Source organism: Heliangelus exortis, chromosome 4, assembly GCF_036169615.1.
Source record: "Heliangelus exortis chromosome 4, bHelExo1.hap1, whole genome shotgun sequence".
NCBI lineage: Eukaryota > Metazoa > Chordata > Aves > Apodiformes > Trochilidae > Heliangelus > Heliangelus exortis.
The window spans coordinates 18,559,125-18,574,972 of record NC_092425.1 but is presented as its reverse complement, the minus strand read 5'-3'; the positions used below and the strand labels follow the sequence as shown (position 1 = coordinate 18,574,972).

The 15,848-nt window shown below is 36.0% G+C and overlaps 1 protein-coding gene across 5 annotated transcripts in view; it reads left to right on the top strand.

Moving 5' to 3' along the window:
• Positions 1–15,848, top strand: part of ASB5 (ankyrin repeat and SOCS box containing 5) — a 40,478-nt gene that overhangs the window by 1,127 nt on the left and 23,503 nt on the right. For all 5 annotated transcript variants that reach the window (XM_071743214.1, XM_071743216.1, XM_071743212.1 and 2 more), the window contains exon 2: positions 9,880–10,172. In XM_071743214.1, the coding sequence (XP_071599315.1) occupies positions 9,977–10,172 (196 nt within the window). In that variant the 5' untranslated portion in view covers positions 9,880–9,976. The remainder of the gene's footprint in view (positions 1–9,879; positions 10,173–15,848) is intronic.

Genomic DNA, 15,848 nt, shown 5'->3' with positions numbered 1-15,848 from the left:
TTGAGGTGAAGACTTGTTTTACCACTTGACAGGTGTATAGGTTGTTCCTGTGTATTTCTGCTGTGTTGCACACAATACTCAGTATTTGAGTTGTCTTGTCATTTTGTAGCTGTGCATGGCACGGGGATGTTTTCTCTTTAGCACACTCTGTGATCTCATGCAGTTTGTGGGATGAGGAAGCCTTTCACCTTATTCCTCCAAGTTGGTTGAAATTTCACTTCGGATCAGTGCTAGCAAAGCTTAGCTTATGTAATGGGGTGATTTCTAACTCCTTTTTCTAGGCCTCTGTTTGATGCCTATTCCTTCTATCTGCACCTGCAGCAGTATGGGTCTGAAAACTGGGGGGAGAGAGAGCCTGTACAGTGCTGGGTGGTGGGATTTTCCCCCCATATTTGGCCGTATTAAGTACACCAGGCCTGAGTAATACTGATTACACTGGTTTCTCAATGCGGACAACAGGTGTCAGCAGTGGTTCAGTTATAGCAGACTTACTCTTCCTCAGCCCTAAGATTCCAGTGCTGTAAGTATGAAGAGTAGTAACAGGAACTCAGATACAGAGCTCTAAAAAGGTGGAGGGATAGGGAGAAGATGTGAACGGTCAGCCCGTTCTGAAATGTATATGTTCTGTAGTGATGGTTCTGTTTCTTTTCCTTCTGAAAGTCTGACTTGTGATTCAGGGAAGAAAAATCTGCAGAAAAACTTTGAAATTGTATTCTTATGCACTCTTTGGTCTATTAATCATGTTCTCTTTTTTTATAGTGTTGGCATACTTCAATAGGGCTGATCCCAGTCAGCAGCTGATGATTAGAGTAGTCTTCAGAGAGAAAGTGGCTTGCTTTTTTTGGTTGATATGTTTCTACTCAGATGCTTAAATTAATGAGTGACTCCTTTAATCCAAATGGTTAAATGTTGATATTGACCATTAAAAGGGATTGCTATGAGTGCTTTTTTTTTCTGCTGAAGTCGGATTGGATCTGAAGTGATATGCACAGAAGGAAGCTTTAAGGTGGCTGACAGTTTGGGGTGAGTGGCTTGGGAATTCCAAGTGAAGGCGAGGTGTTCAGCCCAGGTGGTAGCACCTTCAGCCTTCTAGGGATTTAAATTTTTAACTAAATTTACAGGTGGAAGTTGAGGTGCCTTTGACATTGTTGACACTTAGCTAGTTAGATGAGGACTGACTGCGTAAGTATCTTATACTGTAGGTCCATGTATGTATTTCCCAAACTTTATCATAAATGCCTAAATCCTTTATTGAATTTGTCTTTTATTACAGAAATCTTTTTAAGAGACAGTAGCAACACACAGCTTTTTAGGCAGCTCTGGGTATGCAGATGAAGGGTAAAATGAACAGGCCCATGACCTACTTGGGGAATTCTTGTTGCTATTGCAACAGTGCCTTTTCAGTTAGCGCTTCTGGGTGGAACATTTTTGCAACTGATGTGGAAAGGCTGTGGCTAAGAGAAGCAGTCTTTCTGTACTCTCTAAGCATATTTTGGAGCATGAGACGGTTTTTGGCACCTGGCAGATGTGCTATTGCCCATTTCATGGCTTTCAAAGCCATGTTAGGTAAAGTCCTCTCATACATCACTGATTCATCTGGAGCTTTCACACTTCATTGTGCTTTGCATTCTGTGGCAAGAAGCCTGTGTGCTGCTGATCCACCTCACTCTAGTTCTACCTCATTCCCTAGGTTCTTCATCACAAAGTATTTTTATGTCTCTTGTAAAAGCACCGCGCAAAGGCTGTCATGCCTTAGCTTGAGGAAGGAATCTTTTGCTAGCTCTGCCATGGTGATACCACTTAGCTGATACCAATTTTAGTGGGTGGAAGAAAACGTTTTGATATGAACAGTAGCCATGGGAATCAGTGCATAGTGACATATGCTTGCAAAATAATGTTTTAACTAACATATGTACCAAATTATGAAATTGACTTTATCATTTCCTTTTATTGATACCATTCATAGGCACCAGAATATACTTTGCACCAAAAGGAGGCAAATGTGATCGCTTTCACTTAGTGTAGAAGAAGACATGGCAAACATTTGAAGTGTGTATAAAATTAAAGGAAACATGATTTCACTGTTTTTAGGAACAGTTAATCATGAAGAAAAAATAACCTAATACTCCAATTTAGAATGAAATTAAAACTTTGAAAGTAATTCAGACTGATGACAGAAGTTGTTCAGATCTTGGAGATGGTGTTTTGAGCAAGCTTCACTTTAGAATAGCTGACATTGTCTCTTCTTGGTGACAAAATCTAAAGATCTTGCACGTAAGTCATTAAAAAAACTAACAGATCCAAAAAAGTTTCCTAAGTCCAGATAGTATTAATTCAAACAGCAAAAGAAGTCTGCCTAGATTCTGAAGTGGCAGAGAGGTGCTAGTTACAGATGCAAATCGGGTCTTTGGAAAACTGTCAGTTGAAACTGAAAATTTGCCATGTTCATTTTTCATGGTGATGAAAACAAAATCTCCACATCATAGCTCTTCTGGGATTTGAATATTAGCATTTTATCTATTTATTTACTTATTTATTTACAGTTAACTAATAAGTATATGTAACATTCTGCAGTTCACTAACGAAAAGACAAAAACTGTGAAAATGCCAGGTTCAGTTACATGAATTTAGGGTATTAGAGTGCTTGCATTGCCTGCTAGAGATAGGAGAACTGTCAAAGTTGGTTCAAATATTGAAAGCCTGGTAGCCGTAGGACCACAAACCTAAGGCAAAGGGCAAATTAGACAATTAGTTGAAGTTCTATAGACATGGTTGGTGATGAAAACATTTGGACCCAAGAAAGGAACCACACAAAGGAAAAGAGAAGCAAGATAAGGAGACTTTTCAAGGTTTCACTGATATAGCCATATCGGTACACTGAGCTATCAAAAATTGCATCTGAATATTACTTTGCAGAGGCAGCTTGTGTGTGCGTGTTGACATTACCCTCCCCTCATAGTCTGCTGCAACTTTTTATCAGGAGGTTACTACCTGTGTGGTGGTACTGGTGGTAGGGGATATGAGTGGTTTTTGCATTGTAAACCAGAGTAGTGTAAACTCATCAACTGAATTGTCAGATTGTGAGCTGTAGGGGGTGAATACCAAAGCACATTCCTTCCTGTTGATTTCCAGGAAGGGAGAGGGAGGGGCAGGAACCTTTAGCTGAGGAATGGAATGGGCAGCTGGAGGTGGTAACTTTTGAAACTACTGGGAGGCAAGATTTGTTACTGTTTGTCTGTCAGCAGGTTGTGTGTGCCTGCTGTCTGACACGTTTCTGGTTTTAAGTAATGTCTCCAAGTACAACCATGACTTATTTTGGAATCTTCTTATATATCACTCTTAATAATTGAGTAGTGTTTGGTATCCAAAGAGGACTGCAAACCAAATTTACTGTTTCATAGCAGAACTCAGATTGAATGTACTTGTCATCAGGTCAGTTACACCTGCTTCCCTCCTGTATAGAAATTTACTGTCAGTGATTAGATGGAGTGGTAAAGCAGATCAAGAATGCTCACATGATAATGTTGCAGCTAGCAGGGATTGTTTGATATTAGGCTTGTAGTCGAAGGGGAATCTAACGCCCTTGTGAGAAGAAGCTCTCCAGTGGATATATTGCACAGCTTCCAAATTTCTGTGTATCCTTGCAAGGAACTGATGAGTTAAAAAAATTGGAATTTCATAATCACTTAGACATCTGAGTTACTTCTTATGTTTTGAAGTACATGTGGTATAGACTTGACCACTAATTCCATTCCCTAGAAATCCAGATACACGTTTGTAGGGACAAACTCTTTATATAGTGAAATTTTTATGAGAGGAATTTTTTTACATTAAGCTTTTTAAATGAACTGGCGTGTTTTGTAGTCTTAGGAGAGAAGAATAATCATGGCTAGCTACATAGCCACTCAGTAGAATCAGTGTCAAAAGTCAGAGCATGACTACTGAGAGAAGCACAGTACCATGTTTTTCAACACCTACACTGATTTTCCCCTGGTACAACACCTAAGGTGTCATTGCATTACATTAGAAAGAGATTTTTGATGAAATTGTTTAGTTAGGTGATCAGGAGACTAGCATGAATTTTGAGAATGGCAGAAATCTGAATGAAGCATATCTTTAGATATCAGTCACAGCTTCACGCTGCATTGTTTGTGTAGATTCTGGATAGACAAGGCATTAAGGTACTACAGGAAAAAAAGCTATAAAAGGGAGATGTAGGCTTTTGATTTGCTTTATATATAGTTTTGAGTTTGCTGCAGTTGGTGGCTCAATTCTGTGCTCAAACAATGACTGACACAATTTTGTGCTGAGAAGGTGGCTTTGGCATGTGGTCATAAGTCTGTAGAATTTTTAAGGATAGCAGCAATGTGCAGTGAAAAAGCAGCTCAGATATGAACCCAGTTTGGTCCACTCTGGACCAAAGTTTGTGTTCTCTCACTTTTCTACTTTTCATTCCCTCAAAATGGTAGCACAAAGTCTGTATTTCGACTACCTGTCCTCTTCATATTTAACAAAGAAAGAGCAATGTCTTCCTTGTGCAGGAGTTTTTATTTGGAAAAGCACTCAGCAGCAGTTTGATGTATTCCAGTCACTCCAGTTCCTGAATTTCTTTTAGCTGTCAGGTAAATATGATTTGTTTGTTCTTATGAAGATTATTATTAAGAAAGAACATGTAATATTTTTTAGAAGTTTTTTTTATGGTATGTGTTGTTTTTGCCTTACCTTCAATGTTAACTTAAGGTAATATTTTACAGTATATATATAAGGACATATAAACAAATGCATTTTAAAGTAGTAGCTCTATGTCTAGATTTATTCAGTTCAAATGCTTTGAATAGAAAAAATTGCTCAAAGAACATTCATCAAGTAGGAAATGACATAAACAACATTCAATAACTTTAGACGAGTCAGATAAAATTTTAAGTATTGAGGATTAGCATCCCATACACCTATTAAAATACAAGTCAATAGGTCACTAAGCAGGACATTTCTCATGTTGAATTAGACATTGCCTTTTCAGTAGCTCAGGTTTCTCAGTGTTTTTGAGTCTTTTATCAAGCACTGTATATTTACATTAGAAACTCTGTGCTAGAAAGAGTGGCTTTTTATTGGTTTTATTTTAAACTCTTTCTGTTTCAAGGTCATTGATGTAGAAGTCTCTCCTGGTGGATTGTCTGTAATTTATAAAATAGTAGATTCTTCAAAGCGGCTAAGACTTTCCACTCCTCTGCCTGAAATCCTATTTCATTAAATTATCTTGTTATATTTGTTATTAACCAAAAGTTTAAAAATCAGGAAAAATATCTTAACCTTATGTATTTTTAGCCATTCGTCTCCTATATGGAGAAGGACATGCAGGTGAAGTGTCATATAAATAATTCCTTGTACCGTGTTGCGTACCTCATTTTCAAAAAAACATCTTCATCTTAATTAAAAATGTTTTTTCATGCCCTAAATACTGAAGAAGACTGTTAAGACAACTGTAACACAATTTGTGTCATTAGTATAATTGCTTTTGTACAGCTTGGAGGAGAGTAGATTTAGATTGGAAGTTAGGAAGAAGTTCTTCACCATGAGGGTGGTGAGACACTGGAACAGGTTGCTCAAAGAGGCGGTGGAAGCCTCATCCCTGGAAGTTTTTAGGCCAGGCTGGACAGGGCTCTGAGCAACCTGATCTGGTGGGAGGTGTCCCTGCCCATGGCATGGGGTTGGAACTGGATGATCTTAAAGGCCCCTTCCAACCCTGAAAATTACATGATTCTGTATTAATCTAAGGATATTACTGTAAAAGATTTAATTAGAAGTATACTTTCCAGAACTAGATACAGTATATGCTATCAAGAAATCATATTTCTAAGGTTGTTTTAGTCTTTAGTAAGAAAAATGCCTTAAAAGACTAAATATTTTGTTCTGTTCTTTTTCTTGTGTGTTTTGCCCAGTCTTCCGAAGAACTGAAAAAATAGCAGAATAAAATAAAGTCTTTATTAATGTGGCCATGTAATTATTTGTAGAAGATAAAGCGTAATTTTTTTCTGAAAGTGATCACTTGGCTTGTTGGTAGATTTCACAAACTGTTTAAATTAGCATAAGCAGGTGCTGCTGCTGCTGCTCTTTTTCTACACTTGGCCACTACACAGTGCAGTATTAAAGAGCAACCTACTTTGAACACTGGAGTTCTGAATTAACCTCTTTTCTGGTAATTATAAATGGCAATATCTTGAACAAACTGGGATGTTCTTTAGAAATGGTAACTGACCAAGCTACATCAAAAGGCAATTTAAGACCATAAATTTCAGCATTCAAGGTTTTTAAAATTATTTTAAAACTAAAATAGTTAATAGCCAGAAACGGGGAAAGCATTCCAGAGAAATTACTGCATTGTTCATGTTTTATTTGCTGGGAATATGCTAGCATGTCAAGCTAGGGAAGTCTGTGTCTGTCACAGTGTTATTGTGTTCTTAAAACAAACCAGAAAACCTAAAATTTTTTAGGATATTGCAGTGTAGCTTGAAGCCATTATTCTGCATGCTGTGATAAAACCTTAAATGCTGTAATAGCTATCCTTTTTGTTGCTATAAAGTGAATAAACATTCCATATTTCATTATATTTAGGTTTGTTATTCAAATTTTGATTAAATATTATTAGATACCTAATGAGTTACAGTATTGTTTCACCAGAATATCTGAGCATGTTAACAGCAGTGGAGCCAGTCATCTGCAGAATGCTCCTCTTGAGTTGTCCTTTAAAAACATTTTACAAGTAAGAAAATGAAGCAGAGAAACGTAATTCTCAAAACTTTATAGGGAATGTGAATGTCCAGATTAATCCACCACTCTTTTCAAGTGCTTTGTTATTTTTGTAATATTGTCTAGTCATTTAATATACTGATACATTTCTATTTGGAAGCTCTCAGTGTTCTGCAGTGCTGCAAGACCAGACTCCCAATGGGAAATTTGGAACACTACACTCCAATTTTTTAAATTTTATCTTTTATGGCATCACATTGTGTGTCAGATCCTTTATTTATTTACTTAGTCTTCTGCTTTCTGATTCCTGTTACAACATCTCTATCTTTCTGTTCCTGGTTCTTCCAATCTACATGGGCTTGCTGTCAGGTATTTTGTGTTCAGGTCTTAACACTCACATTGTTCATGCTTCCAAAATTCTGTGTGAGAACAGTTGTTCTTTTTGTGAAGGGGTGCTTGGCAGCATGGGTTTGTCAACAAGCTGTAATTGCAATTTCTGCAGAGTTTTAGCAGCCTCAGATTAGGATGAACTTCTTGTTCTCTGCAGTTGGAAAAGTTTCCAGTTAAGCTGGTACGTCCAAATTACAGAACTTTAAAAACAAAGGAGTACTATTAGGAGAGTGATTTTGCCACCTTCTTATGATCTTGAAATAAAGTTCCCAAAACTCAATTTCTTTCATTTTTGTGTAGTTTATAACAAAGGAGGGAAATTTTTGAGATGACAGGAAACAAGCTTTTATACAGAAATAACCCTCCTGCTTAATTTTCATGTTGTTTTTAAAAGCAGAAGTTTTGAAAGATCACTTACAAAATATTGCATGCCTCCACAGTCTTATTTTTTAAAAACGTTTTGTTATTTTTGTCAGCCCTTTACAGAAAAATTCAGCCTAAAGAAGACAACTGAGAAATTTATTTTTAGTGATTTATCTAATGGAGTTATAAGAAGTAGGAAACAGTATTGTAAGGGGAAGACTAACTCTTGAGTGCTGCTGTTAACCAGCTGTTATTTATAGTAATCGCTATTCTGATAGCAACAAAACTGACTATTTTGTTAATAAACAAAATGTGGGAGAAGTCAATGTGAGAGAACACAGTTACTGGAGGAGTCAGGAAAAAAGGGGTCAGGTAAAACACCATAAAGATGAAAAATATTTTCCATAGAATAATTATGATTTTTCCTTATCCTGAATGGTAAACTGAAAAACAAGTAAGGTGGCTGGGTAATTCTGTGAACTGTTTGACTGAAGCTTAATAATACAAGTAGAAATACGGAAGAAATAAGAAAATCCAGTATCAGATGTGTTACTAAGGATAAAATAATTTATGTTAATGACTGAAACTGAAATTGGCAGTGGTGGCTCAGAACATAATGCCTATTTATCCTTACGGAAAACATGACACCTCAATTCAGTGTCAGATAACAATGTGCCAAATATAAAAAAGGATTTTCATTGGCATTTTAAGTACTCACTCTTGCTTCTAACTATGGTATGAGGAGAGCAGATCCTATTCTGGCTGGATGAGAAAATGTCTATAAATGAAATTTAGGAGAAAATGCATATATTTTTTCACAGACTAATATAGACTGTAGTGTAAATTGCTTTTAAATTGCATTTTGTAGTTGCTGTTTTGACTTTCATGTGGATTACGTTTGGTGGGTTTAAAAAGACTGAGTATTTCTCTCAAGATGACCACAGTTCACTTCCTGTCTTAAATATCTTGATATTTGCTAAGCACATTTCCTTTTATCATTGTCTTTTCTTCTTTTATGTATGTTTATTTGAAAGTTGCTTAAAGCAAACATTATCATGATTTCTTACTCTAATAAATTAGTTCTGGAGCCAGATGATGAGAGATTCTTTATTTTGCCTCTTTCAGAAATATGATTTTGTATCATATCCTTAATATCTGCAATGCTCTTCGGGGGGGGGGGGTCTGTTTGGGGGATTTGTGGATGCAGTGACATTTGGATCATACTCTCTGTTTCTGATGGACAGTTGCCACCAGTATAAATTTTTTTTTTCTGACCATCGAACTAGAGGATCCAAGGTAGAATAGAGGGTGTTTCAGTTTAAGATTATAAGAGGTGGAGTAGTTTAAACATTACTAAGACACTCTGTTTTTAAGGAAATATGAAAGCTTAGAATAGGACCCTTCCTTATGCTGCTTTAATTCTTTATTTTAGAGTGGTAGCTTGCTTAGGAATCTAGTTCTGTCCTCCAGCTTCTCAGTTTGTATCATGTTGTGACACCATTATTTAGTCAACAATTACTCACAGTAATGGAACAATTTGTGTGTAACTGCTTATGGCTATGATTAATAGCTTTACGGTATATTAGCAAACTAATTCTTAAAAGATCTGGGGAATTTACTCTCTAAAAGTGGCCAAGAAATAAAGCCTGTCATGTCACAGATTTTAAATAATATGATGCAGGACAAAGAAGTGTTTATCATAAGCATTAGAAATTTTCCATGTTTTATCATTACCACTGCATTTATTTAACTGAGTTAACATTTAATTTAATTTTATATACCTTGAGATCTTATTTATAAAAATATCTAGGAGTTTGATTTTTATAGCCTGCTCTTAATGCTGTTTTTTGTATAATGCTATAAGGCATGTATACTAGATATTTTCACTCAGCCTGAACAAAATAATAAGTTGTGAAAGCTGGTATATATTAAATCTGTGTATCTTTCTTACTATGTATTTGAAGTATTTACTGATGTGGTTCTACTTTTGTAAGAAAAAAATAGTAATTGCACATAATGAAGTAGCACAAAAGTGATTTTGCAAGAGAATTGATTTTAGCAAAAACTGATTACCTGAGTTACCTGTTTTAGTACATGACATTGTAGCTCTTAATAACAATACTTTTGTCAGTGCATTTTTAAAGGTCTATTAATAGGGCAAGTAAATTAATTAGAAATGCAGAATTTGGAATGAAACAGACCTTTGAAGTAGAACAAATACAATCCAGGGTCTTGGAACCTGTGTCTGTTACGTTCTGTCCCACTTGAATATCACCAGGCTAGCAGGAGCGTTAGTGAACTCAATACTATGTACAGTATAAATAATCGTCATATTTTGAGCAGCAAGCATCATGACCAGCTGATATTTTCTTTCCTCAGGACCAGTTGTTCCCAAGAGTGTGTGGCTGGAGCCAGATGATCTTATCAACACATTTGAGAGCTCTACCCAAACACTGAGAGAGATTTTGCTGCAGCAATGACTGTCATAGAAGAAAGTCGCCCTTTTGCCCAGCAGCTATCCAATGTCTACTTTACTATACTTTCACTTTTTTGTTTTAAACTTTTTGTGAAGATCAGCCTTGCTATACTTAGTCATTTCTACATCGTGAAAGGAAACCGAAAGGAAGCAGCAAGGATAGCTGCTGAATTTTACGGAGTTCCTCAAGGACAAGGTATGTTTGTACTCACTATTTTATGGCTGCTGTTTGGGGTTTTTGTTGTTACTGTTGTTATGGGGGTTTTTGTTTTGTTTTTGGTTGGCTGGTTTTTTTCCCTAGGTAATTATTTATCTTTTAGCCTCATTTTTATTTAGTTTGTCAAATGATATATGTGTGCAATGATATAAATATGATACATTTTTAACAAAAATATTTGAAGGAGGGGTAGATTATTTAAGGGGGGCAGAGGGGTTGTTTTGGGTATTTTTGGTGAGGTTTATTTTTAGGTTATTAAGTTCAAAGTAAAGCTGAAATATTACAGAAAATGTCTGTTAGGAGAGAGGCCTGTACTTAAGATGGCTATATTTAAGATTGCAAAATACTTCCCAATCTAAGACTATTTTTTCATTTGCTTCCAAGGTTCCCCAGTTTACCCATTTGTGGATAAATTTTCCATATTTTGCATGTGATTGTTTTGCAACACTTTAGTGAAACTAGTTCATGTATTTCTTAGAATTGTTTCTTGATGTTAAATTTTCTTACATCAATTTATTTGAGAAGATGTTGTCCTGTAGTTTGAATTAGTATCTTGGAAGCTTTAGGGTGAGCTTTAGGGCATTGGTATGAAACCCCATCATATTTTACTGTGCTGAAAGCTCTTGTGGAAATTCCTTTTTCTGTTTGGCTCAAGCAGAGCTTTGGCAAAGCTGAGCACTACTGTTCACCCGAGCTTATCTGTGGTGAGCCAGCACCATTTTCATTCAGTTCATTTTCTGGGTCACAGAAAACTCTCTGTTTAATTGTGGTGTCCTAGTGCATGACTGAGCCATGGTTTTGCTCAGCTTGGGATCCCTACTGCCTTGCTTCTCTTTGATTGTTGTTCCCCATATTCTGGGATGGCATCAGGTCTGAGTCAGGCAGTGGAACAGGGAGACTTGTCTTTCCTCTACCAGAGGCACCTATTCATCTACCATGAACAAGAAGAAAGAACCCAAGTTAGATGTAAAGGGGGAAACTGTGTGGAAACCTACAGTTTCAAATGTAAAGATCTTTTCAGTTTTCAATGTTGTGGCAAATGTTAGATGTTTTGTGTGTATGTATTTAAATTTGCAAACCAGAGAGAGGTTTACATCCAAAGGCAAGAAATAGCTTGCTTTGCAGATCTACTTGAGGTGGATTTATATTCTGTGTTCCCTGCACAAGTTAGAGGGAACATTCTAAAACCCCAGTTTTTTTATGTCTGAGTATGTTAATCACATAATTTGAGCTACTAAGCCTCTGTGTGTGTGTTTGTGTACAGATAAATATTTGTCGGTGTGTGTGTTTTCACTGCAGTGGGATGGCAAGGAGTGACTGTCTATCCCATTGTAAGAAATGCAGTGCATGTGGTAGCCCTCACCTGAAATTAAGAATTTGTTTTTGTCAAAAACTGCTGGCTAGCTCTAAGGCAATTCATTTTGGGAAGGCTGACGTGGAATCTGACTACAGAAAGAAAAAGACTGGCAGCAACTAGAGGGAAAGGAATAATGTGTATCAGGTTGTAAAGTAAAATAGTCTATCATGGTACCTATTGCTGAATGCAGGAGGCTTTAGTTTGGTCATTTGTCAAACGTCTGAATCATTATATCTAAATAAATGCATATTCAGTGTTCTTGTAGCTGGCTTGTGCAAAAATGGAAATCTGTAACTCTTGCGGATTACTGTTTTGCTCAGGTAGCAGAGGTTTATATTGATTTAAAGGCTTAAAAATCTGGTAGAGTTTCTGGTTTCTGATTGTTTTATTAAAAGAAAATAGTTAACACAGCTGCTTTCTGCTAAAGTGTTCTGTTTTATACTTTGACACCAGTGTGCTATGGTTTTTCACTGCCCATCTCACTGTGTTCACATCTGGATTTATAATAGTCCTAAGCACATGTTCAGCTAATACTATGTAATCTTCAAATCCAGCCATTTGTCAGAATTAACAGGACCAATCCTTGGTCTTTGGGACACAAACAAAGCTCCTCCAAATCACTGTTTTACCTTGCCTATTCTAAATCTTTGTGCTCTGTTTGTAGAAGGGGCCATATTACTCTCTCAACTCACACCATGTAGTGGGATTTGGTTTGTTTGTGTTTGTGAAATACAGTACAGTGAGAGCTCAATAGAGTTTGTACACTACCATGTAACAAAATATCCCTTTCAAAGTATTATCTAGAAGATGTACAGTAGCTTGTAACATTAAATGGTATAATTAAATAGTATCCTCAAAATTAGGGATCCTGTTCTGTCTTTTATTAAGCAATAGAGAAGCCTCAGCTAAAAAGAAAAAACCCAAAACAGAAAAATAACCTGTCACTGCCTAACTGAAGTTTATAGTGTTTCAAGAAGTAATTCTAGTTAGAAGAAATATTTGTTTTCATTTTCTATTTTTAATCTGATTATGTACTCTTAAAATTCTGCTAATGCGTGTAATTTCAATTTGCTTGTAGTATTACAAAATGCTTTCTACTATGATAAGGGCTTGGCTAGGACAGAGTGCTATGGTTTTGAAGAAGAAAAGAGCCTTTGGAAGTAATGTGCTATTGCTACCATGCACAGGTATTATTTCCAGTTTACTGAATTGAGTTCTTGAGTTAAAATGAACCTTCATTTACAAAGCCTGTATAACTGAGGACATTTCAGGTACTGAGCAAGTAGCACTTGGTGGAATTCCTTTTATCATACGAAATGTATATAGGTCAGCACAGGATCTGAGGCCCAGAAATCTCACATTTCATGGCAGACTGACTCTGCTTTGTGGCTTGTTCTTTGTTGAATACAAGGAGACAGCTTTACCTTTGTCATCCACTGCTGTGGTCGTGTTGCTCAATAGTATAGTGAAACACACCAGATTTTATTCCTTAACATTGCAGGAATATTTTTTCTCTGGTGTGTATAGTCACCACTCAACTGTCTCAAATCTGTTCTTTGGATCTCATATGTGTGTGAACAACCGGAGAGATACAGTGTCCCAATAATTAATTAGAAATTATTAAACTATCTATCCGGCATTGAAATACAAGAACCAGATCAGTGTTCAGCATCAGCTAAGACCAAAAAAGGTGTATAAAATCTCTAATAATTTGAAATTGATTTGTTTATGCAGATGAAGTCTGAGTAAGTTTTCTTGTGTACTGCAGTACTGTTTTCTGTGTGTACTGCACATTGAGAGGTGATTTGGACATTCTAAGATAAAACATACATAGCAAATGTTTGTCTAACCATTTTTACAATCATTAGTAATAATGATTTATGCAACGAATTGTGACTTTTGCTATTCTCATAATTAGAATGCTTCAACTCTCCCCCAAAATCTACCAAGATCTTTATTTCTGCAAACAGAATACATAGAATACGATTAAGTTATTTGCACGTTTTTCTCCATGTATGAAAAGTAATAAAGACTATAATAATGCATCTTTCTACTTGCTACAGTTTTTGCCTTTTCTAGAATAAGGGATTTCACTTAGTCTGTCTTCCTAAATCTTGTGTTCTAGACCTGGAATTACTGTAGTTTTTCTCCTTTGGAATTTTGCCAGTTCATATACAGTTCAAAACATATTTATTGATGTCTGATTCCCCATGCTAGACAACATGCTCCAGTGGAGACTTTGTAAGTGCAATCATTGGAATTATTAGTTATAAAAAGGTAGAGCAGTTTATGTAATGTGCCATATAAATTATACCTTTATGTAATACCTCCTAGAACAATGCACTTTTTTTTTTCTTTCCCTAATAGTGAAGTACTAAGGATACAATTTGTAGCCTGCTATAAACATCATGTTAAAACAGATTCACAGTACTCTGCATTTGATTTTTCCTAATATTAGCACTTTGCACTGGCATTCAGGTGATACCAGTTTCTCTATTTTACTAGTCTCTTTTGAATTATTTCCATCTGAACAGTTGCAGTACCTGCAGCTGAGTGTCATCCACTGATTTTATAAAAATAAATATAATATGCTATCATTCACAATATTAAATAACACCAAATGCAAGACTCTTCAGTCTTCTGCACTTGCTTAAAGTGGATCAAAGGCCCATGTATCAATACACTCTTGAAAATTGATTTTTTTTTTGCAGTGAAGTCAATGGTATTTAAAACATTAAAAAATTAAAAGAAAAAGGGATCCACTTATTAGAAAAGTCCCAGTTACTGGATTATTTTAATTTTGGCGTTCATTTTGTAAACAGTCGTGTACACATACTTGCCCCATTGACCTGAGAGGGACTGATTAGTTATTTAGAGATAAGTGCTTTGCAATTAGAGACTGTGGCTGTGTAACAGTTGTAAACAGGTTATGGTGCTTAGTTTTTTGTTTTTCATTTTGTTGAAATGAACATGTGTTTATTCATTTTGCTAGAAAATTTGCAAAAGCCAACTTTTTATTCACTTTCTTTATGGACAAGGTCATATTGTGTATAACTTTATTCTATTTTAAAATTCTGTATCCTACAAACTGACCTACAAAAATGAACTTAATTGTAATTTGAGTATAATTAGCTTCTTAACAGGCTACCTGCAGTGGCAGTGATCTGAACAGTAAGATTTCTTCTCTCGCTGTATTTCCAGACCTATGAAGAGTTAATAATTGAGCATTTTGTACAGCTGCTGCTGTACAAAACTTGCAGATCAAAATCATCCTTTAGGTTCTTCCTGCTATGCTAGCTGGTCATGGTGTGGAAGTGCTCTGTAGATACAAGCACTGAGTTGGAGCTTCAGCTGAGTTTTATCATTCATTTGCTTTAAGATGAGGTAGTAGCACTGTGGTGTGAAATGATGTCAAAGTACAAGTGTGTATCAAAGCTTATGAGTTAATTGATTGTAAGGTGTTTTGGTTCTGTAAGATATGAAATCTTTTGAGCAGTACTGCTGAGAGCTGGGTTCATATGGAAGAGCCCATACTTTGATAGTACAGATAACTATAGAAGGGGAGAGATGGTTCACATTCATAACCTTTTTATAAAGCAGAGGGTCTATTTTATCAAAATTAAACCTCATACGCAGTAGCTCTCAAAGTGCTTTTAGCTTCAAGGAGAAGGTGGAATAGAGGAACTTTACTATCAAAGAATAATTTTTCAGAAGTTAATATAGTATAAACAGCGAGCAACTATTACATGCAGGTATCTGGGGTCTGATGCACCAGCTAAATTGTTCTGACAACACAAAATCTTTTTTCTTTGATTCCATATTTTTTAACTATTTCAAGCCTCTTTGCAAAAACTTTCATAGAGCATCGCTTACACATAACTATACCAATTTAAACTAATATTTGAAAGTTATTTGAAAGCTTAATTTGTATTTGTAGTATTCATAGAATCATAGAATTTTGGGGGTTGGAAGGGACCTTAAAGATCATCTAGTTCTAACCTCCCCTCCATGGGCAGGGACACCTCCCGCTAGCTATTTGAGCATAGCTTCTCAAAATATTAGCACTGGTTTTGCTGAACTGAAGAGGTAGATATGCCCTGATTTCTTCTAAGCTTAAATAAGAAATCATCTACTCTTGAATGAGCAAAGTTCTAAGCTACCTATCTTTGCTGTATCTGCCTTAGCCAGGCATAGTAGGAGTGCTGAATACACTGGTTATTCCCAGTTACCCTAAATTAAGCAATCCATGGGATTTTGGTAGTTGAAGATTGAAGTCCACATCTTCGTTCAGGATTATG